Source organism: Bombus pyrosoma, linkage group LG18, assembly GCF_014825855.1.
Source record: "Bombus pyrosoma isolate SC7728 linkage group LG18, ASM1482585v1, whole genome shotgun sequence".
NCBI classification, from domain to species: Eukaryota; Metazoa; Arthropoda; class Insecta; order Hymenoptera; family Apidae; genus Bombus; species Bombus pyrosoma.
In genome coordinates this window covers 1,606,357-1,633,493 of record NC_057787.1, presented here as the reverse complement: position 1 = coordinate 1,633,493, position 27,137 = coordinate 1,606,357, and the positions used below count along the sequence as shown (strand labels likewise).

Here is a 27,137-nt window from a genome sequence, read left to right as displayed (position 1 = left end):
TGTTTTCGAAAGATCGCAAGATATATTTCGAAAGCAATTTCTTTAATATGACAGCTGGTTCTTTGATTGTTCGCGATACTGTTATGGCAATAGACGCGTCCATGTTGGCGATATTAACATCGCCGTCAGCGATGGCTGGCTGCCTTTTGTCCAGAGGGATGAAATACTTGATGATATTAAACATGAATAATGTAACGGTTCGGGGGCGAGCAATAGCGGCTGCGATAAGGCCTTCTGGAATACAACATACGCAAAATCACAATGTAACAGCTGTCAGACTTGCACCAGGTCTGCGTCTGGATAAAAAAATTAAATCTACTGCTGCAACATGTGCGTACATTTTTAAACACATTTTTCCTTTCTTCTTTTTTTTACATTATGATAACTTTTTACAGAATGAAGGACTGAACTGGAGAGCCAATCGAATCAAAGAATTAAGATATTAGCCACTTGGAAGGAAAACTCCAAAAAAATTTGCTTGTTTGGCAGTGGAAACTAGTTTTATTGACAGAAATCGCGTTGCCGGGGGTAAATTGGTGGAAACAAGAGGGCAAAGGGAGGAGGGAAAAAATCAGTGCCGGATGACTCGTCGGTTTTCGAGCGAACCGGAATGACTAAGTGTGAATTCAATTAAGGGTTTGTTTTAAGCATCTATCAGAGCTTGTTTACGGGCCAGCTCATTATTTACGTAACATGATGAAATTGACAATTTCGACTTGGCTAATTAACGCTGCCGATCGAAGAAATTTGTCCGATTTCAAGTTCCTTCCCTTTTTGTCAAACTATCTATACACCTGGTACAATATTTTTCCAAAACAAATTCACCTCTTATTATTGTAATATTTATTGAATTTTTCAGAAGAATCAAAAAAAAAGAGAGGAAATTGAGGAGCCAAAGGAACCAAAGAAGAGAAATTATAAACTTCTTTTCTTCTATTACTGTGTATCCTTCAGAAATTTGTTTCAAGTTCGTTCCTCTTTTGTCAAACTATCTACATACCTGGTACAAGATTTTTTCAAAACAAATTCATCATATTATTTTAATATTTATTGAATTTTTCAGAAGAATCAAAAAAGAAGAGAGGAAATTGAGGAGCCAAAGGAACCAAAGAAGAGAAATTATGCACTTCCTTTNCTTTTCTTACTGTGTATCGTTTAGAAATTTGTCCAATTTCAAGTTTCTTCTCCTTTTGTCAAACTATCTACATACCTGGTACAAGAATTTTTCAAAACAAATTCATCATATTATTTTAATATTTATTGAATTTTTCAGAAGAATCAAAAAAGAAGAGAGGAAATTGAGGAGCCAAAGGAACCAAAGAAGAGAAATTATGAACTTCTTTTCTTCTATTACCGTGTATCCTTCAGAAATTTGTTTCAAGTTCGTTCCCCTTTTGTCAAACTATCGACATACCTGGTACAACATTTTTCCAAAACAAATTCATCTCATACTATTTTAATATTTATTGAATTTTTCGGAAGAATCAAAAAAGAAGAGAGGAAATTGAGGAGCCAAAGGAAACAAAGAAGAGAAATTATGAACTTCTTTTCTTCTGTTACTGTCTATCCTTTATTTGTATCTTTAGAACTAACAATAATATAATGTTAATATTGTTCTTTGTAAAGAATCAAAACACCAATTTCAATTTTTACCATTTAACTTATTCTTTTCCATCAAACAGACGCATTCAACCGGAAACTTAAATTTTCCAGAAGTTTTGCCTGAAGAAGAGGAAATATCCTCTTACTTTCTATGAGCAGCAGCCATGAAAATCGAAACGTAGACAGCGGAAAACAGCAGGGTGTTAATAATGGTCCAGGAATTCGGCCGTGGACCAATGTCAAAGGATCTTTCCTCGTCCAATCCCGCTCAACGAGTACGGCAGGATGTTGTTGTAGGCTGGACCAAATAGTCCAGGGCGGACCCTTCTTTTAATTGTATCGAAGGGTCGATCCTGGAGCCTCGGCTCGTGAGAAACGGAATGCGTGCGTCATGGATCCAATTCATTCGTCCGGACATTTTCCTGAAAATGTTGTCATTAATTTGGAGCACGACACTGTTCAGGGAAAATTGACAAATCGCTGAGAAGACCGCGGTGTCCTTTAAGACACATGAAACTTTCCAAAGATTTAGAGCGACAAGAAAAGAAGAAATGAATAGAAATATATTTGTTAGGAGAAAAAAATTGAACTGCATGAAACGTAGATAGTCCAAAGGCATTTTGAAGAGCGATTAGGAGTTTGTTTAAAACGACAGTACACCACGATTAAGACACTTTTTAAGCTGTAACTGTGAAGAATCGTAGCTCGTGTCCACGCTTTGTGCTCGAGAGGGGCTGTCACAATGGGAGCGATGGAAAAAAGAGAGCAGCTGTGAAGAGGAGCTTGAAATGGCGATTCTATGCGCGTCACGGGTCGCTCCGCTATGATCCTCCCTGCCCCGATGTCCGATTTCCCTCTTTACCATCGTCGGATTATGTTTTTGTCGAACGAGCGATGGGTTTAATTTCAAGTCGTCACGGCGTATTAAGCGATAAAGGAATTGCGCTGGATGCTCTGGATAACAGTCGATAACGTGTCAGAATTGCAAAACGCGTGGCAAGAACGAATTGTACCTTGCGCATGGAACTCGAATGAATTTCAAAAACCATATTTTACTAGTCTTACCATGTATCAAATTTCTGCTCGTCTTTTATTCCAATTTTAATCAAAAAACTGGCGAGGATATCTGATATCTTATAAGAAGACTGTAAATTTTGTTGCATATTTATACTTTTATGAATTAGAGCCTAAGTTGAGCTTTGTTCTATCTTCTAATTACTATAACAGGAGAAAGAGATTTTCCAAATTCTACTATTTTTCTATGTTATCCACATTGAAGTTTCCTATGAACACGTGCAAATCCAGAATCTGTTTACAAGAAAATTGATATCACTCTTTGAATAGTAAAGTTTAAGTAAGAAACATTGTAATAGAAAATGGAGCAGAGTTCTAGGCTTCGTGCAGAAGTGGGATGATTTTTGATGAACAAGATTAATACTGATCCTTCTTCATCTTGGGTTAACGGAATCGCAGGATTAATTACACGAAGGGCGATAATGCCCAATTCGGTTAGTGTCGAAGGGGATACTTGTCGAGGGCTAAGAGGGTTTCGCCACTGGCTACTCCCTATGTTCCACGTAAACCACTGATAAAACGTGTCACCGAGGAGCTCACGAAATTTACTATTTACACCCCGTATATATCGTATAACATGATAGGATCTTCGTGCAACAAATTTAACCTGAGACCTGGTTTGTTCGGATCATTTTATTTTCACGCCATGATCCCCGAAAAATCAACATTTTCTCACCGATGAAAGATAAAGCAGACCTTCTGGAACCTTGCAACGCTTTGTAAAATATGAAAGTCACGCTGTTGCTACAGAACAAAATTAATTCGTGAGAACAGACGTAAAAACCGCAAATTCATTAATTTCACGTGTTCGACTGCGTAGCAACGTCATACTTTGAACAATCAATTTACAATGTTGCAACCGTAACTCTATATAATATTAAATAATTACGATACGAGATAAAAGTAATATGTTTTCGTACATTTCAAGCAAATGAAAATAACGTAAAATTAATCGATTTTTCATTCAGCGCGATATCGAAGTCTAACATTTTCATTTTTTTTTTTTTTTGTTATAGCGCCATTTATTATTCAAGATACAAGAGGAAGAAAAAAGAGTGGAGGGACGCTGGTGGAACAAAAATTCTAATTTCCCCGTCGTTCAAAATTCATTCTCCGCGGCCGAAAACGAGTTTCTACGAAGGAATCCCGATCGCGACTCCCAGCCGGCCGTCCAGAAGACTCATTGCTATTCCGCGGGTAACTCATGCGGGGCATTATGGTAGTCACAGTCGGGGCTCTACTAAATTGAAAACAAGATCCGTCACGTTTTCAGGCAAGCAAAAAGAATTTTAATGAATTATAAGGAGCAGGTATGAAGGAGGATTGACAGGCGATCCTGGTGAAATTAAAGGAGCTACCCACTGATCACCGCTATCCGCCGTTGTGCTGCTGCTCGGACGTATTTTTTGCCTCGCCATATCCTCTGTGATAGGGGTGCTTTTTTCATTTTTCGCGAAAAATTCCTTTCGTCTCTCTATCTCTCTTTCTCTTCTTTTTCTTTTGCATTCACAGGTAAATATTTTTTACTATAAGAAAAATTAATGACAGGAGCACATTTTTTCAGGTGGTTTTACCAAACATGTACTTATCATTTGGTTAATTAATAACTTAGAAAATTGATTATATAATATCGAAAGGATTAACAATTTGACTGCCACGCGGAAATCACACGTTTCGCTCAGGACGCCACGGCTTCAGCTTTCTCAAATGTGAAAATCGCCTGCCAATTGTATTTGAATTTCCCGCCAATTTATGAAAAGGATTTCAGGAAAGCGGATATAAAAGGGCAAAAGTACTGCTTCAGTAATTATCGGTTGCTCTAATTTTAGATGATATTATGCTTCTCTTGTTGAAGTATTCATATACCGGGTGTTGCTTAAATTCAGCATCTAACTAACCTACAAAGTATCTGTGAAAATACCCTGAAGATAATTTCAGGGCCACCAATTCAGTTTTGCGTGCCAATATCTATTTCTTATATTCTGTATATGATGTTTTAAGCGACATCAAAACGAATTGAAGATAACTTTGCAATGCAGCGTTAGTAACTTTTCAAAATCTTCAACAGCAATAGAAATAATTTAACACTTTGAAATCACATGTTTCACCGAGGACATCACGGGAGTATTTTTATTATCCAAAGCATATAATGGCAAAATAATAATAAATTGATGATGCAAGACAACGTTCTTCCCCAATGGACCGTTTATCTTATTGGTGGTCACGGGTGACCACCGTGGCACTTTGCTAACAGTTGATAGCAACATATTATAACAAGGCTTCTTTTATTTCAACAAACCATTCGCATTCGTTGTTTCGTCGCAAGCAAAACGTGCAGAATATTTTGTTGAAACGTGTGGAAGATATTAGTTAACAGTATTTACTCATTCTATATATAACAGTAAGGTATGTTCACACTTCTAACCTCAATTATATGATTATAAAGCAGCATTTACGATTATTTTCTAAAGTGTGTTTATAATAATATTGGTAGATTACCCCTCAAAGATATGGATGCAAACGCAGTGCACCGTTAGATGCAAGATTTAACCTCATTTTCTTTTATTGATGTTCTAATAAAAATGTTTAATTGTTCAATGGGGCACTTTTTATTTCAAGGTATCTTCTATTTATCAGTTAATTCAATTTTCATTCAATTTTTACAATTGTAGAAAGTTGAAGCGCTCCGGTCACCAATGACCACCGTGGCGTCACAGGAGAAACCGTGGGTCATATATGACTCACGTGGCAGTCAAAATGTTAATACGTCTGTAGAGTAACATTCACAAAAGTTTCAATCTTGACAGAACTTACACCTAAGAACGACTAAAGAATCCATCCTGTTTCTCATCAAACATTGTTATTTCCAGCAAATAAGAAGATCACGAGTTTATCTTGATCAATGATCGACGAAAATTCCTGTACAAGCAAAGTACAGTAAACACGCAACACCTGGAGTGTCACCCCGAGCGTACCTTCTCCTCTCAACAGCACCGCACATGCAACCATACGAACAGAGAGAAGATCACCGAGTTCACGTCGAATAGGTTGTGCAACGAAAGAAAAAAGAATTTAATGAATTATAAAGGCTCGATGCAGGCTAGAGAGGGGAGAGGGCGAACGAGGTCGAGGGAAGGGGATTGGCAGTCGATTCAGCCGGAATTAAAACGGCTGGCCGTCGTCGGCACTGCGGTACCGATCCGTCCTGGGGGTTTTCTTGCGCCCCTGAACCCTTGGTGTGCAGAGGAGGGTCCAGGAAAGAGTTGGAGAAAGAAAAAGGAGCTGCGAGACGCGGATGGAGGATACGAGCCAGAAGAGAAAGAAGAAGAAGATGAAGAAGGAGGCGGTGGTGGAGGTGGAGGTGGAGGAAGAGGAGGTTGAAACGATGGTACTAGGGGACTTGATGAGAACGCCTGGTGGGGGAGGGTTTCCGAAACAGCTCGCCGCTATCTCGACTGATCCGATCAAGATTAATGAACGTGCGGCTTGCGAGTCGAAGTCTTTGCGCCGCCCAGGCTGCTCGTTTCGTCTCTATCTGTTGGCCGACGGACACGTAGTCGCCTCTCTGTCGCTCTGATTCTTTTTCTCGGGCCGCTGATCCACGCAGGGGCAGCGACTAGCGACAGGTACCGTCGACGAGTCCTGGTAATAGCGCGGTTCGCGGTGGCTGATGTTGCCGCGGCGACTCGTTCGCAAGTTGTTTCGTCAAGTTGACTTGCAGCCGTTGTTGGCTCTTTTTGGCGAAGGATAGTATGGAGGACAGAGCAGCAGATAGCTTGGAAACGTCGTGAAAGCGAAGAGAAAACGGTTTCGTCGAGATAATGATCTGTAGAGAAAGAAACGAAGGCTGATGGGGATGAGGTGGCTCATTTCAGTTGAATCTTAGTAAAGCAAGAAGGTATATTTAGAGATTTATTTCCAGTTCTTGTTGCTACTCGCGTTGCTCAACGTTATTGTTCAGAGTCTGATATTGATATTCTTTGAAAGATACTACGAGGAGCTACAGATTAATGAAACCATGGTTCATCCTTCCATAAAACCAGTATCGCGAGCAATCACAACACAAGAAACATTTTAACAACAATCAGCGACGATTTGTTCGAGTCAGTTGTCAATCCAGAAGTCAGATTTGATCGCGAGCAGACGACGCGAGTCGATACTTATAAGGAAACTTATAAATGGACGCATTGGGATTGGCAGCGAAGATAAAGTTACGGTAGCAGTAGCAGGCGGTAGCAGAACTCGTCTTTTTTACGTGATACGGCAGCTTCGAGATAGATGTGTCACCAAGACCGAGCCAGATAAAAATACACGTCCCCCTCGTTTCGATGGTTTTAATTAATTCCGAGGATCGACGCGACCGCCCGTGTTAACTTTCCGGCTGGGTCGCTGCATCAACCGCGCGTGTCCACGATTGCTACTGTGCAGTAACACCGGACTCGTTTAACTGCCCTGCTAAAGAAAAAAACATTGTCCCAGTATTGTAACTGATTTTGTCTTTCATTGCAACCAAGTTATTGAATATAGTTTATGCGTTATTAAGTATTCCAGACATTCTTATCTTGATGACATTGTAACAATTTCGAGAATTTTGTATAAATAAACGTACCAAGTGTGATATACGAAACTAACTGAATCAAAAATAAGTAAATCAAATGTATAGTTCAAAATGTAGCTTTCTACAGTAGCGTTCAGTTTTCTTGATTCTGTTGTCTCTTGACCATATTGTCATCCTTCTAAAAATTTAACAATAATCTTGTTCAATGTTCTGTTCAATGTTATTCAATTCACTTCAATTAATAGACGTGTACTTGTGTATTTTCAAACTCAGTAGTTCTAGCATCTGATTACTGCTTTATATATAGCTATCTATTCTTCAAAGTCGAAGATAATTGTTTGTGCATAACAAGAACGGTTTCAAGCAATTCGCATGATCGTCCATCGTTTCCAACTGCCGCCAATTTTCAAAACATATTTCCATCGTTTCTCCGGTAAAATGGCCCAGGTCTCCCGGAGTTACGATTAGCATCTCAGCGGTGATCGAATACAGGGTGACGAGGTGTCCGCGGTGTCTGCGGGTTTCGAATCTAATTTCACCGGGCTCCCCCGTCGACGACACGGGGCTCCTGTTATCTTTAGTTACAGCCTAATGTGTATTTGAGATGCGAAACTGCCTCTGGGGGATGTCAGTCAGTCGGTGGAGCGAGCGTAAAGTGACGCGATGAACGCGCCACGGCGAGAAGGGGTGGCACGAAAGAGAGAGAGAAGCGGGATGCTTTGTAATTACGAGCCCTGATAAATGGAGTCGTGACTCGTTAATCCCCTCCAATTACACATAATGGGGATCGCTCGAATCCCCGTCATTTTTGCTGTTTTCAAATTCGACCGACCGCCGCGCTGCTGAACACCAAGCCTAACCATGAATTATCCAGTAGCCATATTGAACTATTGAGATATGTATAATTTTATGTGCTGGAGTAGGTTAGATGCGTAGTGGAGGTACTTGTATGTGAGTATCAGTGTGTGGAAGTATGTGTGTGCGTAACGTCTCGAAAACGGAAGAATGTAAACAGTACAGTCGGTTAACAGTCGGATATGGAAGAAAGTGCTGAGACGCGTGCAAGTGCGTATCGATGAATATCTTAGAAATCGTCCATCAAATAAATATATAATTATTCTAATATCAATTCCAAGCGTAAATTCAGTGTTCCTACACCATTATTTCGGCTATCAAGATCCAAAATTCTCAACATGAACATCGCGTGTCCTATGTGGATAAACTTATCTAAACAGAAAGCGAGATAAAGTAAAAGTTTATAGGAAGTTGGAAAAATGACAGTAAAGTACGGTTTTGGTGAATGCAGTAGGCGTGCAATTTCAAAGTCAGACAACGTTTGCTTCAGAAACTGCAATCACTTTCCCGAGTCCTCAGCTGTCCACTTATCTCAACAGGAAGTGCTGGCTGCAACCGCACTACCTTCAACTGCAACCTTGTTACGTCTCATCATAAATCTTCCAATCTACTCAAAAACTCCAGGAAGTCTTGTCCAATACTCCAACGGAGTATTATTCCAACTTCTCCGATTCATTCGTCAAATATTTTTCAGAAATTCAACTGAGAACTTCGAACTTCACATTTCGATGCATAATTAAATGTTCCTTTTCGTTGGCTCAAAATTTGGACGTAAATTGCTGGCATCTTTCAAATTTGCAATTTTGCATTAAAGCAAGGATTTTAAGTTATTTAATTTCAAAAAACAGCATTTTTCAATCGCTTCACCTTGCGATAAGAAAAGTCTTAGACGAATCCAAGAAAATGCATTTTTTCGCGAACCCAAAGTTGCAATCGACTTAAATAGTGCAACGTTGATGGTTCCCAGCGAATCATTTGTTAGGCAGATCGCAGCAATGTTGCGCAACCGAAGTGTGTGGTCAGAAACCCGTTAAATCTTAGCTGCGGGGGTGGTGGGGGGCGGGACAAGGCGCGAATTTCACGTTGTTTGTCCCCGTACTTTGCCAAACGAGCGATTCACTGGCCACCCACTGTACACCGTACATCGTACAGCTTGTAGATCGCGCGATTGCCAGGCGGATGCGAGGCGAAATGACCGACGCATACGGATCATTTGTCTTGGCGCAACGAATGTGGAACGTGGCGTGTAGGTGGCATAACGCCGCCTGAAAATAGGGTCACGAATCGTAAGGAGGATCTGATAACCGGCCCGGAAGGTATTTCGCGTTCGTACAGTGTCGCTGTCTGTTCCCACCCCCAAAGAGACCAGGGACACATTGGATGAGTAGAAGGAAATTGCAACAAAGATCGTCCCCTGATTTTTAATGTGACATAGGAGCAAGGTATCTGTTGTTCTTCCAAGATTTTCCATTTTATAATCTACCGATTTAGTGCTTTTATCTTCTACATTTCTTCTTTCTTATTATAAACCTGTTATTTCCCTCGCGTCCCTTATAATATTTGTAAAACACTACAGAACATTTCACCTCATTTTAAACTAGGTATACTCAGACCAAATTACTGTACTCTCATCTATCTGCTGTGCCTAATATTATCTCTAACAGTATCCTTATATTTCTTGTACCTTAACTCTGTTGCAAATGCCTGTACTTCGACTAAAGTAAAATTTGTTTGACTATTCGAATAGGCAGATGTCCTAATATCGACAATATATGGAGCCTTTTCGATGTAGAGACAAATAATTGCCAAGTAATTTGAGGGATATAGTTCAAGACAATCAACCGGTCAGCCTATTTACCTTAATTCACGCCCAACACAATCTATATCCGAGAGTGGCTTGTAAGGGTATTCAAGACCGGAAGAGAACGTAGGTCGCTCCGTGGATAGCGGATTAGTGTATAGATCTTGCAATTAGCTGCTCTTGTGTGCTTCCTTCCTCCTCGAGAACCTTGCTGGTAATCGTGTCGCTTGCTGATTCCCTCTGCTTTTTACCCCAAAACTAGGGAATCTAGTTGGAAATTCGTTATGGATCTATCGTACACCGTGTTCGAATTAATCTGAGTTGGATTGAAGATGTTTTACAGATCGATCGAATGATGACACGTATTGTTTCAGGATGTGGACTGAAACATTCCCCATTTTCAGGAACACGCAATCGTCTGCCATTGCTAATTTCATTATGGAATATTTTTATATTCCATTCATCTTAACCTCCCATCATCCCTGAGTTATCAACCATTGAAAACTGCAGAACAATATATTCAGAATTATCAACCATTTTCTGAATTTGAGTTCTAAGAAGAGTTCAACGCAATGAGAGCATCCTCATATTCTTGACATGTTTCTTAACGTTAGATAAGTAGAAAATACTCGAAAATAATGAAACGAACGCAGCGCAGTTGAAAACAGGAAAGAAATATGCTGTAAATATCATTTGCCTAAGAAACGCCTACTTTCGCCCAAATGGTAAAAAATTCCAGAGCACCGGGTCATTCGCAATGACAACGTCGCGTACAACATCGCATCGCGGACAGGCGATGCGATTATTCCAGAAAACATGAAACGAAAGCAGCAACGAGCCATGTCTGACTTTCGATCCTGGGTGGTAGCAGGTTATCTCGGCTGTTGGCTGGGCTGCTGGTTGCATGGGCGGAGGCAGGGTCGTGCAGGCGGCCCCTCATTCGCTTTCCGGGTGCCACCCTTCTTTTCGAGGCTGCTGCGGCATATCCCCAGTCCATGCTGCGGCAACCACGCACGTGTTCGCGCATGCGCAACAGCCACAATGTTGCACGCATGGGCGCGTACGCATATAGGAGAAACGGCACCCGTTGGAGAACCCCTTTCGCGTCCAGGCTACCCAACAGAATGTCCCCTCGATGCTTGTAAACTGTACTGCTAGCATAATACTGCGTTACGTATGTGTCGAATGTCCCCACGTAAGAAATCGATATCTCTGCTATGGAGAACTGGCACCGAATTTGGTGATAGGGTTTGATATTTGAAATGATACGTGTACATATAGTAGAATAAAGTTGAAGAATTATGATGGAAATTAGATAAATTAGGAAGGCTAGTCATTGGCACTTGGTTGTTTCTTAACTCTTTTTTTACGAGGACGTAGGAAATTGAATGGCCAAGGAATGGTAACTATTGCTGTTTAGACGTATTTCAATGCTCTCCCTTTGTACGGACGTTGGAAATTAAAGAATTTATTTAACAACGATTGTTACTTGGTCGTTTTCTAAGTTTCTTCGCGATAACGTTGGAAATTCGATAATTTGGGAACAATAGTGGTCACCATTTGGCCATTTTTCCTTCTTTTAAGAGTATTGCTTTCACTGAAGCGCTCGTCAAATATTTGTAAAAGTGTGCTAGTCATCGTTCCGTCTTATTTAATAAACTCGTGGAATCTCAAATTGACTGATATAGAGTTATAACGAACCCCTATAGCGCTGGAAATGCCATTTCCCGTGGTTGATGGTAAATTGGGGTACACAGCGTGAAACGATTGCCTCGCAGCAAATTGACGTTTCGTTTGTGCAGAAGATAACGGACAATTGAATTTTTTGGCGGCATTAAGTCGTCCGAGGGTTCGCTATCAAAGGCGACGTTATGCTCGTTGGTCGGTTTTATCAGAATGATTCATACGTGGCATTATCTCGTTATTTTTCTCGCGCGTTTTCCACCGATCGGTGTATTCCTTTTTCGAAGGGAAATGATTTATTATGCGGGCTTCTCCATGAAACCGGTAAATATATGCACGCAACTTTGCATACGTAATATGGATGAGATACTGTCAACGCCGTCAACTAACAAGTTTACCTCGACTCGGCTGGCTATCGTTTGTTTCCTGCTTCAAATGATGTATCGCGCGAAAAACCGATAAGAATGCGCCACATAATAAATCTATAATAACCGAAATGTTCATTTTTCACGTTCGCGATAACGACGAATAGGAGAGAGGGGGGGGGGCAGCAAAATGTGCGCAACTTAAGTACGTAGAAGCAACGAAACCGATGATAATAGTTCGCTAAAAACCAGTTAGGCTATACGCGATACGATAAGAAGTTGACATTAATAGAATCACTGGATTCTTAAGAAAACGAAAAAAAAAAAAAAATACAAAATTCTTCAGATGGAAGGATGTCGATTTTTTCTTCTCTCTTTTTTTTTTTTAGGAAACACGACCTTATTGTAAATTACGAAACATTTATTTATTGATTCAACTTACTTCACGACTGTATCTTAATCGATCACTACGATCAATATAAGCATAATCATCGAAGTGTGCCGATTCTTATCGTACAGGCTATATACATTATCGGTAGAATGTCAAGGAATATAATGTCACACTTAATAGAACGTCCTTGTAAACTCGTGCACTTGTTTGCTTAGAACTGGCTAGTTACACTAGGACCGCCTTTCATCCTCCTTCGTTCGAAATAGAACGCGTTTAATGTTTCTTAATATCTCTATACTCCTATATTTAATCAGATAAACATCGTTTTGGTATATCGTCACAGCGACTCTGTGCATTTAAATTAACGGTTCATTGCTATTCTCTCTCTCTCTCTCTTTCTCTCTCTCGTAATACATCGATTCGTTTGACGTCACTTGCTACATCTTTTTTTTTTTTTCTTTTTGTAATCTAAATCCTTGTTATTGGTCGTTCGGTATACTTTCTCGATAAAAATAGACGATATCTCGCAGCATTATTTACAACATGCACGTGACGCGAGCTTCAAGCGAATTTCAGGAGATTTCGCCAGAGCCTCGCTCGGTCCGACGATCTCGCTACGCCCTGTCTGACGAGTACAGGAAGTTTCCACTTTGCCGCGGACAACGAACTCCGGTTCCATGGGCAAACAACTCTGGCAAATTCAATAACGATTGGACAAATCAACGGGTCTATTAACAGGAAATTTGGAAAAGAACGGAGAAAATGAAGTTTCTATGGGAATAGGATCTTGTGAGGTGGAATTCTAGTCCTTTTGTTAAAGTGAAAGAAAACGCAGCTAAATCCGCATGATATTTATAGACAAATATTCTCAGTTATTTTCTTCGCTACTTTATTAACCTTTTCTCTCTTATTTTTGCATAAATACGTTCATATCGAAACGCAGGCGTCACTGTACATTTCCTTTGAAACGAATTCTTCTTCTACACGAAGAAACAATGTTCAATGATTCAACGCTTGGTGAACATAAATGTGTTTTCGTGGCTGGAACGTTCTGCGACAGTTCCCTATCGAATACTTAAGACACTAAGACCGCACACTTACGTAATGACATACGAAATACGATGCACTTTAATCACGTAGTAATAAGAATTTCTTTACACGACTATATACATGGCGTACGTTATCCAGGTGTATGTACAGTTTCACGCGTCGTGGGACGAGTCGATTCCTTTTTCCCATCTCCTCTTTTACGTTTGAGTCGAGGGACGGTTATCTATCGAACCAGAGCTTTCGACAAAAGGAAGAGTCATAGTGGGAGATTGGAAGAATCGAGAGATTCAAAACTTCGACTTTTGAAAAACCCAATAGTGTGCTGCGAAATATATTGAATTAATTTTCACAAAATTTTCAATATTACAAGAACCCAATAGAAACAATGCAAATGAAGAATGTCGAAGTTTTTGAAACGCAGAGAATTCTATCGTTAGAAAGAAGAAACTTTGACTTACGACGTATCGAGTGCAGTTTTTCAACGCTACACACGAGCACTCGCCAGTTGTTCGGGCCGACGTTCTTTCACAAAGTTTCAAACGATAACTCACATCTTTCCACACTCTTTTATAAACTGCCCCGTGTCTATCAGTTCCTGACCAGAGCTTGTAAATCCTGGACCCTGTTTTCTACACCTAGTGACACTTGACAAACGTCCCCGACATCGTCACTCAGTCTTCAAGTACGCGCCATGGTACTTCTCACTTGCAAAGACCTAGCGCTAGACGCTGTTTAGCGTCCCTGTTACCTCGACGATCCTGTGACAGACACTGTGAACCCCAATAGTCAGAGAGCACCGAGAGTGAAGAAAATTAGTAACCGACATCGTGAGCGCCCATTTGTTTTACCAGACCAGTCGCTCGATCGTCCGCCGTATCATCCAGATGATGATGACTCAGCCGTGTTGGGAAGGAGAAAGACCGCATGAAACTTCAGTCCCATCCTTTGTGTATTCAGGTCACTGTTTCGACTGAGACACAATAGACGAGCGATTTGCGCGAATCACCGTGGCTTCTAGACCATGTTCCAGTAACTGATGTTCCTTTCTAGGCCAACGCCAGGTTATACCAGAATTCGTCCTGGAGAACTGCTGCTGATTGTAATGGAGGATCCGCGCTTCCGGCTACTCGAATCTCTTTCTTGCCGGCAGATCATCCATCAAACAATGATTCGTTGGAGCAAGGATCAAAGGATGACGCAGCTTTTCCTCTCTAAGTGTCTACCCTCATGCGTTCAGTAGTAGCCAACTATGTTCTTCAATCGTTGAAACAATCTGTCCACCTCGTTTTCCATTCGTTCAATCTCTTCGATGGTTTCGTGAAACTTCAGCTCACTCGATAAATAGCTAACGAATTTAAAACGAATGCTTTTACGACCAAACAGCAACGAATCCCTGGCCAGCAGTACCAACAAAGCCCGGCAGTCGACTTGAACAGTCCGGTTCCCCGGACGGATGTTACAGCGCCGTTAGCCCGTAATCGGACTTGATCGCCGGTGGCGGAATGGGCGCGGAGACTTGCGACAGTCCAGACGGACTGGTCGCCGGGGCAAGAGGACTGATACTTCCGGAGCCGATGTGTCCCAACGGTCCTCCCGTCGGGCCCTCCATCATGCCACTCACATGATGATGACTCAGCTGTGCTTGAAGATGGGCCAGAGGATGCGGGTGACCTTGGAAACTCGGATGAACCACGTTCGTATGCGGAAGGGCGGCGTTCACCGCGTGCACGTCTGCCATGTCCGTCAAACCAACGCCCGAGTCCAAACTAGCGTCGATTCCACTCGACGGGGAATTGTTATTCTTCCTTTGACTGTTGTTGTTCCCGGTTGCCAATTTCGATCTGGTGGCCGGTGTCTTAGTCTGTTTCGCTGACGGCGGCGCTGTCTGACCGTTCGCGTTCTTCCTGCGCACGTTCTTCGTGTTCGGCAGCTTGTTGTCCTTCTTCCACTTCATACGCCGGTTCTGGAACCAGATCTTAATCTGCCGCTCGGACAACACCAGGGTATGAGCGATCTCGATCCGTCGCCGTCTCGTCAGGTACCTATTGTAATGGAATTCCTTCTCCAGCTCGAGGATCTGGTGCCTCGTGTACGCGGTCCTCTGTCGTTTCGGCTCCATCCCTGGCTGGTACGAGCCGTTCGCTGCAAGAACCAAACAGACACATCGAGTGGAGTTAGTTGACTGGCTTCCAGAGACCAGAATCTGGTCGAATTTATTAAGATCGTGTGGTAAAATATGGTTGTTTTTAAAGAAACCGAGAATATAACGAGGAATTAGAAATAATCGAGCGAAATTAGTTGACTGGCTTCTAGAGACCAAAATCTGGTCGAATTTATTAAAATATGGTTGTTTTTAAGGAGACAGAGAATATAACGGGGAATTAGAAATAATCGAGTGAAGTTAGTTGACTGGCTTCTAGAGACCAAAATCTAGTCGAATTTATTAAAATATGGTTGTTTTTAAGGCTACCGAGAATATAACGAGGAATTAGAAATAATCGAATGAAATTAGTTGACTGGCTTCTAGAGACCAAAATCTAGTCGAATTTATTAAAATATGGTTGTTTTTAAAGCTACCGAGAATATAACGAAGAATTAGAAATAATATATTCTTGAAATTGTTGAGAAACGTTAAGTTGGTATGACCGCTAGTTCCTACAAGTTAAGTTGGTACGACTTTTAACGACACTGCTTTGCTTAGGCATCGACCACGTGTTATTTATCTAAGTGTATCCCGTGTGTTCAGATGGTTGTACATGGTGGTGAAACTTGAATCTGCGTGAATCCATTAAAAAACAAACTCCCAAGGCTATTTAATAACAAAAATTATATTAATGATGAATATAAATATGATTAGCTTTTTCTGTATGATTACAGAGTTTTAGCAAGTAATCGTTTCGACCTTATCTGTCATTAGAAAATAGCACGCCACGAATAGCCAAGCGATTATTCAAGCAATTACACGCCGATGTTATCGTGTGATTTTTCTAGTTAATATGCGGCAATCGATTTTTCTTATTTATCCGCAACACGTATAGAAACGTCTTAAGAAATAACGCGATGAATGAATTCTTTAATACAATCGGATTTTTATCGTACATTCTCTCTCACTGCTGACGATTCTTCTTTATAACACGCTTTTCCACGTATTATATTTAAAGTATAAATATAATTCTGTTTCAGGAAACTTGAATGAAGAATGGCTCTCTAAAATTAATAATCTTGAGATTCTGTTCAAGATTATTTAATCGCTAAAAAGAAAAGAAAAGAATCGAAAGTGAATCGTGATAACAAATGGGAAGTAAAAACACAGCAGACAATTAATAACGTGCATCCATGTGAGCATTTTCAAGTCGTATTATCTGAATGTTAAATTTGTTGCAGCTTTCGAACGAGTGCAGGCTCCGACCAGTGACAAGCATCATTATTTTAAGACTTGTACTATTGCCGATACTCTCGAGGCGACGTGTCACCGTCTAGTGGCACACGCTCGACTTCATGGAACGCGCGATCACCGATCGCAATGGATAAAGAAGCGTGACACGTGCACCGACACCATCGTTCTCCAGTGAAACGCTGAAACAACTGGCTCTACATTTTCCAATCGGCTGACCGATATTTCAAGGACGCGTTGCTCGAGCGCCAAATAGCTGAAATACCTGTCGAAATTCCAACAGGATTATCAAAATTATTAGGCAAAAAGTCAAAAGAATGCGAACATAAATTTGGTAAATTCAGATAAGTCCTTTTAGTTGATGATAGGTCCTTTTAGAAAACAAGTTGTTTAGAAGAAAGCATTTTGAAGAATATGCAGGTCTGAAGTTATTTGGTCATTTTCATAGTCCAGATACAATCACAAATATTATATAATTGTAAATATTCCAAATACATTTACATTTATTTACAATATTTATATGCAATAATTAATTTATTTAAATTAATTTATTTATTTATTTACAAATAAGGTTATATAGTATGGAAACAAATAGCTGAAGAAAATTGCTGAAATGCTTGTCGAAATTCGAGCAGGATTATCAAAGTTATTAGGCAAAAAGTCAAAAGAAAGATGATTGATATGCGAATATAAATTTGATAAATTCAAATTGGTCCTTTTGGCTGTAAAATAATATGAAAATTGTACGTACAGTAAAATTGAAAACAAGTTGTTTAGAAGAAAGCATTTTGAAGAAATGCAGGTCTGAAGTTATTTGGTCATTTTCATAGTCCATATACAATCACAAATATTATATAATCGTAAATATTCCAAATTTACAAATAAGATCATATAGTATGGAAACAAATAGCTGAAGAAAATAGCTGGAATGCTTGTCGAAATTCGCGCCGGATTATCAAAGTTATCTCTTCTTAGGCAAAGGTCAAAAGAATGATAATTTTCTGTGATATGCAAACATACATTTGGTAAATTCAAATTGGTCCTTTTGGCTGTGAAATAATATGAAAATTGTACGTACAGTGAAATTGAAAGCAAGTTCTTCAGAAGAAAGCATTTTGAAGAAGTGCAAGTCTGAAGTTAGTCAAAAGAATGATGATTTGCTGTGATATTCGAACATAAATTTGATAAATTCAAATTGGTCCTTTTGGTTATGAAATAATATTAAAATTGTACGTACAGTAAAACTGAAAGCAAGTTGTTCAGAAGAAAACATTTTGAAGAAATGCAGGTCTGAGGTTATTTGGTCGTTCCCATAGTCCCAATACAATAATAAATATTATATAATCAGAAATATTCCAAATTTACAAATAAGATCATATAGTATCGAAATAATATCGAACTTCTTATCTTCGCGTTATTTCAGATGCCATCATCTGAGCGACGTTACACAATTGAATGAACAGAAGCGAAAAAGTCTCATGTGCTTGATAAATTGACATGTTATTCGTCTGATACCGCGATGAAGATTGACTTTAAGGTAGTCGTTGAGAAAAAATGCACAGTCATAAGAAGTGGGTGTAAAAATCAAAGTGACAAACAACGATCCTCTAATCGTTTTGTGTTCTTCACAACCCCCATATTAAATTTGAATGACCCAACTGTAGTATACTTTTATCTCACCCTTTCAACCCCTTGCACCACCCTGTCTTCTTTTCATTACTTTTCATTACATTTTAAGCTTCTACAGCAAAACTTAAAAAAATGTTAATTAGCACCAAATGAAATAACTTTTGATTCTATTCACATAAATATAAAATTCTATTACATAAACAAAAAATTATAAATAATGGTGAGGTTGAAGAAGCTTCAATGTTATATGCACACCAATCTGAATAGAAGAACTCCATTTATTGATGCAACCTGATTCAACCAACTGTCTATTGAACCCAATTATTTAAATTCTTTTGAGCATGAACGCCTATTGCACAGGTGAAAAATCACAGTTAATGAAGACAATCGCTAAATCCTTATATTAAAAATTGTATATCCTTCAATGAACACAAATAAATGGAGTTCTGCGTATAAATTGCTTATCCTCCGACGAGTTGGTACAAACAAAATTCTACAGTACAATTTCTTCGTCCATTTTACACCCCATTTATTTCCCGCCTTATCATAAGCTTTTATCGTAGTTCTATGGTTTTCTTCTAAAGAGTTGTAACCGAGACTTGATATCAGAAGTGACCATCGTGGCTCGTCACTAGCATCGGTTCAGGTCGCGACGAAGATGACACATGAGAAGAGATTGGTGCATCGATTCGTTGGTCGTATCACAAGCGACGTCAATCCTCGCGTGGCATGCTAGAAGCGTTCCTTGGTGGTCCGTACGAGCACGATAGAGGAAGCATGGCAGCGAGTTCAGTTTAGAATCTGTGCAGACACATTCCATTCCGAAGCTGACCGACGGTCTCGAGAAGCCCCTCCTAACAGCAACGTCCGGTCGCTGAGCTTCGAACATCCAAAGGGGGAGAGATTGCAGTCTCCGACAGGCCGTCGGACACGCATACCAGACTTTACTGGCACTGAACGTGAAAGCGAGGACCGTGTTATGCGCGAAAATGATACTCCTGCGGATAAAAATGACGACGCTCCGCGAGGATGCATTTGGAGCTTGCGATTCTTTTCTCAGGATTGAACATATCGTACGTGTATCTCAGAAGTGTCAGAAACCAAAATAACTCAGACCTTTGTTGGAAGAACGTGAAGATCGCCAAAGGAGGATTTCAAGGACCAAAGATGGAACATTACTGAAATAATATTTGACCATTGTTTGTTGGAATTTATTCTATCGTCAACTAAGTGTTTAGTATTAAATGATATTTTTGTAACCTTCTAATAATAGTTGAAGAACTTGTTTCAGTTGTGTCACTTTTGAAATATGTACATCTGCAACATATTGGTGAAACGAAACGAGGAATTCTAACTAACTGGACTAATTTCTGTGCATTTGTGGGGAATTTAAAGGTACAGAAATGTACAAGAAGATATCAGGTATTGGAAGTAAAGTACTTGTTGTAATTTGTAAATCATAAAACAAATCTCTAAACTTTTTTAAACTTCTAATTTGTTATAACGATATAAAATCACATAAATATTTGCAGTATAGTTGTGTTCTTTTCTCAGAATGAAACATATCTCAAAAGTGTCACAAATCAAAATAATTCAGACCTTTGTTGGAAGAACTTGAAGGTCGCCAAAGGAAGATTCCAGGGACCAAAGATGGAACATTGCTGAAATAATATTTGACTATTGTTTGTTGGAATTTATTCTATTGTCATTAACAAAATGTTTAGTATTAAATGATATTTTTGTAACCTTCTAATAGTAGTTGAAGAATTTGTTTTAGTTGTGTCACTTTTGAAATATGTACATCTGCAACATATTGGTGAAACGAAAGGAGGAATTCTAACTAATTAGACTAATTTCTGTGCACTTGTGGGTAATTTAAAGATACAGAAATGTGCAAAAAGATATCAGCTGTTGGAAGCAAAGTGCTTGTTGTAATTTGTAAATCATAAAACAGGTCTCTATCTAAACTTCTTTAAAGTTTATAACAATATGAAATTACATAAATATTCTCAATCTAGTTATAACACAGAATGTCATAGATGATATGCTGATACTGGTAGTTGATAGAACTAACTTTCTGTACACTTGTGGGTAATTTAAAGATACAGAAATGTGCAAAAAGATATCAGCTACTGGAAGTAAAGTACTTGTTGTAATTTGTAAATCATAAAACAAGTCTCTATCTAAATTTCTTTAAATTTTATAACAATATGAAATTACATAAATATTCTCAGTCTAGTTATGACACAGAATGTCATAGATGATATGATGATACTGGTAGTTGATAGAACTAACTTTCTGTACACTTGTGGGTAATTTAAAGATACAGAAATGTGCAAAAAGATATCAGCTATTGGAAGCAAAGTACTTGTTGTAATTTGTAAATCATAAAACAAGTCTTTATCTAAACTTCTTTAAATTTTATAACAATATGAAATTACATAAATATTCTCAGTCTAGTTATGACACAGAATGTCATAGATGATATGCTGATACTGATAGTTGATAGAACTAACTTTCTGTGCACTTGTGGGTAATTTAAAGATACAGAAATGTGCAAAAAGATATCAGCTATTGGAAGCAAAGTACTTGTTGTAATTTGTAAATCATAAAACAGCTTTCTATCTAAACTTCTTTAAAGTTTATAACAATATGAAATTACATAAATATTCTCAATCTAGTTATAACACAGAATGTCATAGATGATATGCTGATACTGGTAGTTGATAGAACTAACTTTCTGTGCACTTGTGGGTAATTTAAAGATACAGAAATGTGCAAAAAGATATCAGCTATTGGAAGCAAAGTACTTGTTGTAATTTGTAAATCATAAAACAGCTTTCTATCTAAACTTCTTTAAAGTTTATAACAATATGAAATTACATAAATATCCTCAGTCTAGTTATAACACAGAATGTCATAGATGATATGCTGATACTGGTAGTTGATAAAACTTTCTCTTCTTGCAAGAAAATGAAGAATATGACTCGTAAGATTGTTCGCCACGACGAATTAGAATTATATTGCATTCTTCTGCGTAAGTTTTGGTAAACAATTTCTATACAAAACTATATAGAAGAATATTCTAAGCATTTTTGAAAATCGTAAAATCAAGATTAAAGACGCACCATATTTTAGCGTCAAGATAAAGTATATAAAACAAAGGAAGAATAAAATCAAAATAAAATTTTCCAAAACTATCCAAATACGTATAATTTTCAAATAATTTTCAAAGCTACTTTACGAATCGCTTTTTAACTATCGAGCTTTCAACTAGCCGTAGCTCGATTCCAACGGAGCTTACAATGAGAAAAAAAAGATGGAAAGAAAACCTTTGTTACGGTGGAACGACGCGTTAAAAACTTGTTTCGCATACGGTGCGCCGTGCTTCTTTCATCGATGATATTTTTTGTTACCTGGAAATATGAATTATGATATTCCGGTTCGATAGTATCCGTGTAGAACGGCCTGAAAAGCGAAATAGTTGCAAGCTGGAATGAACAGCACTTTCCCCGGTCAAAACGGAATAGAAATTTGAGGCTGCAAAGGCAGCCCAATTCTCTGGCATATTACGTTGCAAAAATTCCCTTTGTAGATTCATAATCCTTCTGCGAAATGCCTGCCGCAGACGGCAACGTTCGTTACACGTACCACTCATGCCATTCCTAACGCCGCGTTTCCAATGAATAGTATTCCAAGCTTGTGTACTATGTTATCGTGTAACTCCTCGACATTTTGTATTCGATATCGACCTTCTTAAAAAACGAGACAGACGACATTCACGCGTGCAAGAAATATAAAAAGTTCCCAGTAATTTTTATGCGTTTTTATTAGAAGTTTCTTAGTGGAAAGCCTATCTGTTTGTAACGCAAACTAGTTACAAGCAGGTAAACAAAATAGAAAAAGGAGAAAAGAAAATGATCGAGATCGTATAACACGTGTCTATGCTTGAAACCTATTTCTAACAATAAGATAAACCTTGCATCGATTTGTCTGTTTTTCTAATACGTGTTTAGAGTCGTCCTTAAAGTTCGCTATTTCTCAAGTTGACGTGTGGTACGAGATGAAGAATAGCGGCACTAAGCGTAACCGAATAGGTGGTAAATGGGTAGGCTTCTAAAATCTCGCACAGGTGATCGGAAGGTGGAACGATAAATTGCAGCCCATCAGTCTTCCGACTGGTCGGTAACGCGTCACCTTGCGGCCTCGGCGTATTAGTTTCACAGGTAAATCCTGCAACATCGCTTCCGAACTCTCGTCATGCGCTCCGTGGCGTGTGGTAAACACATGGCGATTATGTTTTTATCGTCAGGCGTTTAATAGTGAGCTAATAACGGCAAAAAAGCGAATACGTGCAATGAATCGGATTGTCAGAAAACACGATGAAACTGAGAACACGCCGAAGTAAGACAAAGAAACTGGTTAATATCGTATTTAAAGCTGAATAATACAATGGAATATAAGCATAATAATAAATGTATAAATGTAGCATAATAAATATCAGAGGAGTTTAAATGACAATGGAACATGGACGAATACTACGTTTTTTAAGTAGTAAAACCTAGGATTATAGAGTCATCATGTTCCGTCGGACGAAGATCGTTAGTCTTCCTTGCCATTTTCTAACGTATAATTTCCAAACTATCAATTAAAATTCAATTAAAGCCTGCACCTTTAATTGCAGAATAACTGGAAATAGCGTATTTCGTGGTGAGACCTGTCTAAATTAAGCTACCATACTACAATTGCTCAATCTTCATCGTCACTGGGATGTGGGAATAAAAAGGGGCGTTGAAAGTTCCAACTCACCGACACCAGCAACGTGAATCTTCTTCATCCACGGATAAATCACACGGTCCCCGTTCTCCTCTTCCTCTTCCTCATCCTCCAGCATGCCCGGCGACCCGTCCATCATTTGATCATCTTCCATGTCATCCTGATCGGAGCCCTCGTCCACGTGATGCTGTTGCTGCGACTGCTGTTGGTTCTGTTGTTGCTGTTGCGATGGTTGCTGTTGCTGCGAGTTTTGTATATGTTGAGACTGTTGACCGGTAGCCGGTTGCTGCTGAAGATCCGGCGAGTTGTCACGATGCAGCTGACTAGAACTCGCAGGACTGCACGCGTTACTTTCGTGCGGTGTCTGCTGTTGACTCGGCTGTTGATGATGTTGAAGACTATCCGGCGGCTGCACATGATTCTGCATAATACCCGGTGATAGTGGAGTGGAGCCGAGAACAGTCGATGCAGACACAGGTGGTTGCTGCTGTTGTGGCTGTTGCTGGTTCTGCATCGACGATGGGCACGTGAGCGGCGGTTGTTGAGCCTCCGGCGGCATCGCCAAGGCGCCCACCGCGTGATGATGAGGATGCAGGCTCGCGTGATGAACGGCGTGCACTTGATGATGAGGATGATGCGGTCCATAGTAGCTACCATAGCTGGCATAGCCGCCGTTTAGCTGCACCGCGGACGACGCTCCATAAGGAGTAGACGCCGCTTGATGATGATGCTGATGATAACCGTATTGTAATTGATGAGACTGCGGATGATTCAAATGATGACCACCTCCGCTGGCGGGAAAGAATTCCGCTCCAGTGGACGGGATGTAGTTACTCTGACTGTATTCCTCGCTAGGAGGAAACTTTGGATCCACCATCACGGAAGTCGCGGCCAAATGATGGCTGCTAGCTGCCTGCTGGTGTTGGTGATGATGATATCCACCGCCGGTGGATGGATTCATCAGAAATGAACTCATGTTTGCGTGGATTTCTTGTCTCGCGACGCCCGATTCCACGATTCGAGTCTTGTTACACGCCAAACAATGATCGACGGTAGTCACGGTACTTTTCCAGTTCGTCCGACCCTCCGTCGACGTTCCAGGTTTAATTCATAGAATCGCACGGTTCCATGTTGATGATATTCATTGTTGGAAGCGTATACACCGCACTGCACTGTGGCCCGTGGCCGACATCCCTCTCTGCCGCCGCGAGCAGGGTGACTTTTTCCACCGGAGGGGAAAGGGTACCGCGTCTAGACGCAGAAGACGGAAAAGGGAGAAAGACAGGGGGAGAGAAAACGAGCGAAAAGAGCAAGACCACGGAGAGTAGCAGACTCCCGGTGGACAGCTGCTTATCCTCTCCTCTCCTTCCGCCACTTTTGCGATCTTCCACGAAGCTCCGCGGCCTCGTTCACTCCTTCCCGCCCACCGAAGCCCAATTACCATACCACGTGACCGCGACTCCGACCAATCAGAACTGCTCCAAGCTTGCGACCATGATGGATAGCGCGGCACGCATGCAACACGTGAGTGGCGCCACGAGAACCACTGCGGCAGGTGCACCAACTTCTTTCTTCGTGCCTCCTTCGCGAGCGACGGTCACCAGAGTTCTTCTACGCACTCGTTCTCTATGACATTAGAATTCTTTATAATTTTTTTCCTAATCATACACACTTTACACTATTTTATCGACGATAATATTTCTAACTTTCGATCAATGTCCCCGATGCATTGGAAAAGTCCTAGCAATCGCTCGTTAAATCTTCAATTTCGCTGAAATATCCGACCACCATATGACACCTTCTCAAACTCCAATCGATCCCATTCACTTCACACTGATTTTTTCAAGCGATTCGATCCGAGGAACATAGACACCATCGACCGCCGGCCAAGCTGTCAGAGAGCCATGAAAGTGAGCTCGTCCTGCCTCGGCAGAAACTCGTCTGGCAACTCCGGCAACTCTGTTCCCAACTCCCTCCAGGTCCAACGAGACCGGCTGGCTTCGAGCCGTTGCGGAGAGCCGGGACACCCCCTCTCCTCGTCGTTCCTCTTACTCTGCCGCCAGCTAACCCCACTCCGCGGAAGCACGAGACCAACCCCTGCCACGGAAAGCGTGGATCCTGTGCCCTTATGGGGCCATACTCCAGGGTACCTAGAACGGTATAGTCACTCCTACGGATCTCCTTAACCCGCCTCCATCCTTCTGAAATCCATCTTACGCCAGTATGGTCAATGCTCGACGAAAAGCACGCCGATGCTGTCTAACGTTATTGAGATCGTGACATCGGGGGTTAAATGATATCACGATGCTAATTGGCAGATGTCGCCGGGGTGACGCGGCTTTTATCGTATTTCCAGATTCCTCTTAGTAATAGACGCGTTAGATCGCTCGAGCAAAGCTGTGTATTCATTAAATGTGCAGATATTTTACAGAACGCATGTAATTAAAATGCACAATATATCTAAGGTAAAATAATTGTTATGTTTAAGTAGCAAAACAAATCTCTATTTAGAAACCATTATCGTATTTTTTGAGAAACGTTAAGTTGGTATGATCGCTAGTTCCTACAAGCTAAGTTGGTACGACTTCTAACAACGCTCTTTTGTCGTAAGAGTCGACCACGTGTTAATTAAGTTTATTCGGTGTGTTCAGATGGCTGTACATGGTGGTGAAATATAGAAAATAAAACTTGAATCTGCGTGAATCCTTTAAAAACAAATTCCCAAATCTATTTAATAACAGTATTTCCGCTCATGAAACCATACACTTGTAGAGAAATCCGCAGTGTAATTACGAATGAATAGAGCGATGTGCGAAGATACGGTAGAATAGGCCATTTAACCATATACAGCGACTAAGTAGAAAATGTCATACGAGTCTGATTTGCTCGCGAAATATCAAACTCTTATTTATATCTCGAATTTACGTTACTAATGCAAATATTCTTTTTGTTGGTCCATTGGTCCATTAGGCTGATAATATTCTTTGTTAAAACCAGCTTATCAATGTTGCGACTATTCACGGTCGATCGTCTATCGGTCAGCGTGATTATCAGAACGTCTCGTCGGCCGCTGTGCACACGGAATCACGCGTTACGTAAGACGTTTCGACGCGGACCAAATTGAAAGTAATGGCTGCGGCGTTCTTTCACCGCGTGTTTATATTAGTGCTCTACAAGTGTCTCACTGCACTCGGTCAAGTACGTCTACCCGCGATCAGCTGCGTGGAGCAAAGCATATAAAGCGCCGAGTCATTACACAAAGAGCATACTCACTCTGTTTTGCCGTGCTACGACAATGTACAATGGCGAGGCTTCTCTCGACCAGCCGTTTTACCGTTTAGCATTTTACTTTTGCTCAGTCGAGACTGAGCGATGCTGAATATAGACACTCCTTTTCCTCGAATTGACAGTGGAATTTCCAGCGAAAGTAATTTCATAAGAGAAGGTATATTCAATAAAATAAAATAGAGTAAATGTTAAAGTAAATTTTAGAAAGGTTGGAAAAATAGTAGTAAAATTTCAGGAATCAGTTACCCATTTCAAGCAACACAATTGTCCCACAAGAAGCTATGAAAAATACTCGAGAAATAAGAAGAATATCGTGTGCCATTAAAGGGGCGATAATAAAGAAGAATAGAATAGAAGAATAGCGGAACACGAAGGGGTGGCAATTGAACGAGCCCTGAGAACGCGTCACCTGTTTTTTCCCCGGTTTTGCGCTTCCTCGAGTCGAGGCTTTTTCGTTAAGCAAGATACGACGCCACAGTTATTTTTCTATTTTTCTTACGGCCACTTGCTGCCTCTCTAGGACGAAAGGAACGCCGCGTCGAGTGGAATCTGCGAAGGGGGTTGAAGGAGCTTGCGGATGACGTAAAACGAGAGCAAAGAGGGTTGTGCGGACGTTGTCTTCTCGTTTTGCGGATCGAACTCTGTCTCCACCAACCTACGTTCTCTCTAAG

At 40.4% G+C, this 27,137-nt stretch overlaps 1 protein-coding gene across 2 annotated transcripts; it reads right to left on the bottom strand.

Moving 5' to 3' along the window:
* Positions 1-1,712: 1,712 nt before the first annotated feature.
* Positions 1,713-25,154, bottom strand: LOC122577211 (homeobox protein Hox-A4). 2 transcript variants are annotated; one of them, XR_006320136.1, is made up of 3 exons: positions 23,212-25,154; positions 13,838-15,521; positions 1,713-2,024 (listed from the first exon to the last, which is right to left on the bottom strand). XR_006320136.1 is itself a non-coding variant. In XM_043748363.1 (3 exons), exons 2-3 carry the CDS (start codon positions 24,152-24,154, stop codon positions 14,836-14,838), a joined length of 1,629 nt encoding a protein of 542 aa, XP_043604298.1. In that variant the 5' UTR covers positions 24,155-24,804; positions 24,885-25,154; the 3' UTR covers positions 12,342-14,835. The 2 variants fall into 2 exon arrangements, 1 of the variants encoding a protein (XP_043604298.1); XM_043748363.1 differs by lacking the exon at positions 1,713-2,024 and having other exon boundaries at positions 12,342-15,521; positions 23,212-24,804; positions 24,885-25,154.
* Positions 25,155-27,137: the final 1,983 nt, after the last annotated feature.

Bases quoted from the DNA above. Each gene is read 5' to 3' on its own strand.
- LOC122577211 (XM_043748363.1), bottom strand. From the start codon at position 24,154: ATGAGTTCATTTCTGATGAATCCATCCACCGGCGGTGGATATCATCAT. The intron at 15,522-23,211 runs GTGAGTTGGAAC...TGGTTCTTGCAG, and splicing joins GATTCACGTTGCTGGTGTCG to CGAACGGCTCGTACCAGCCA.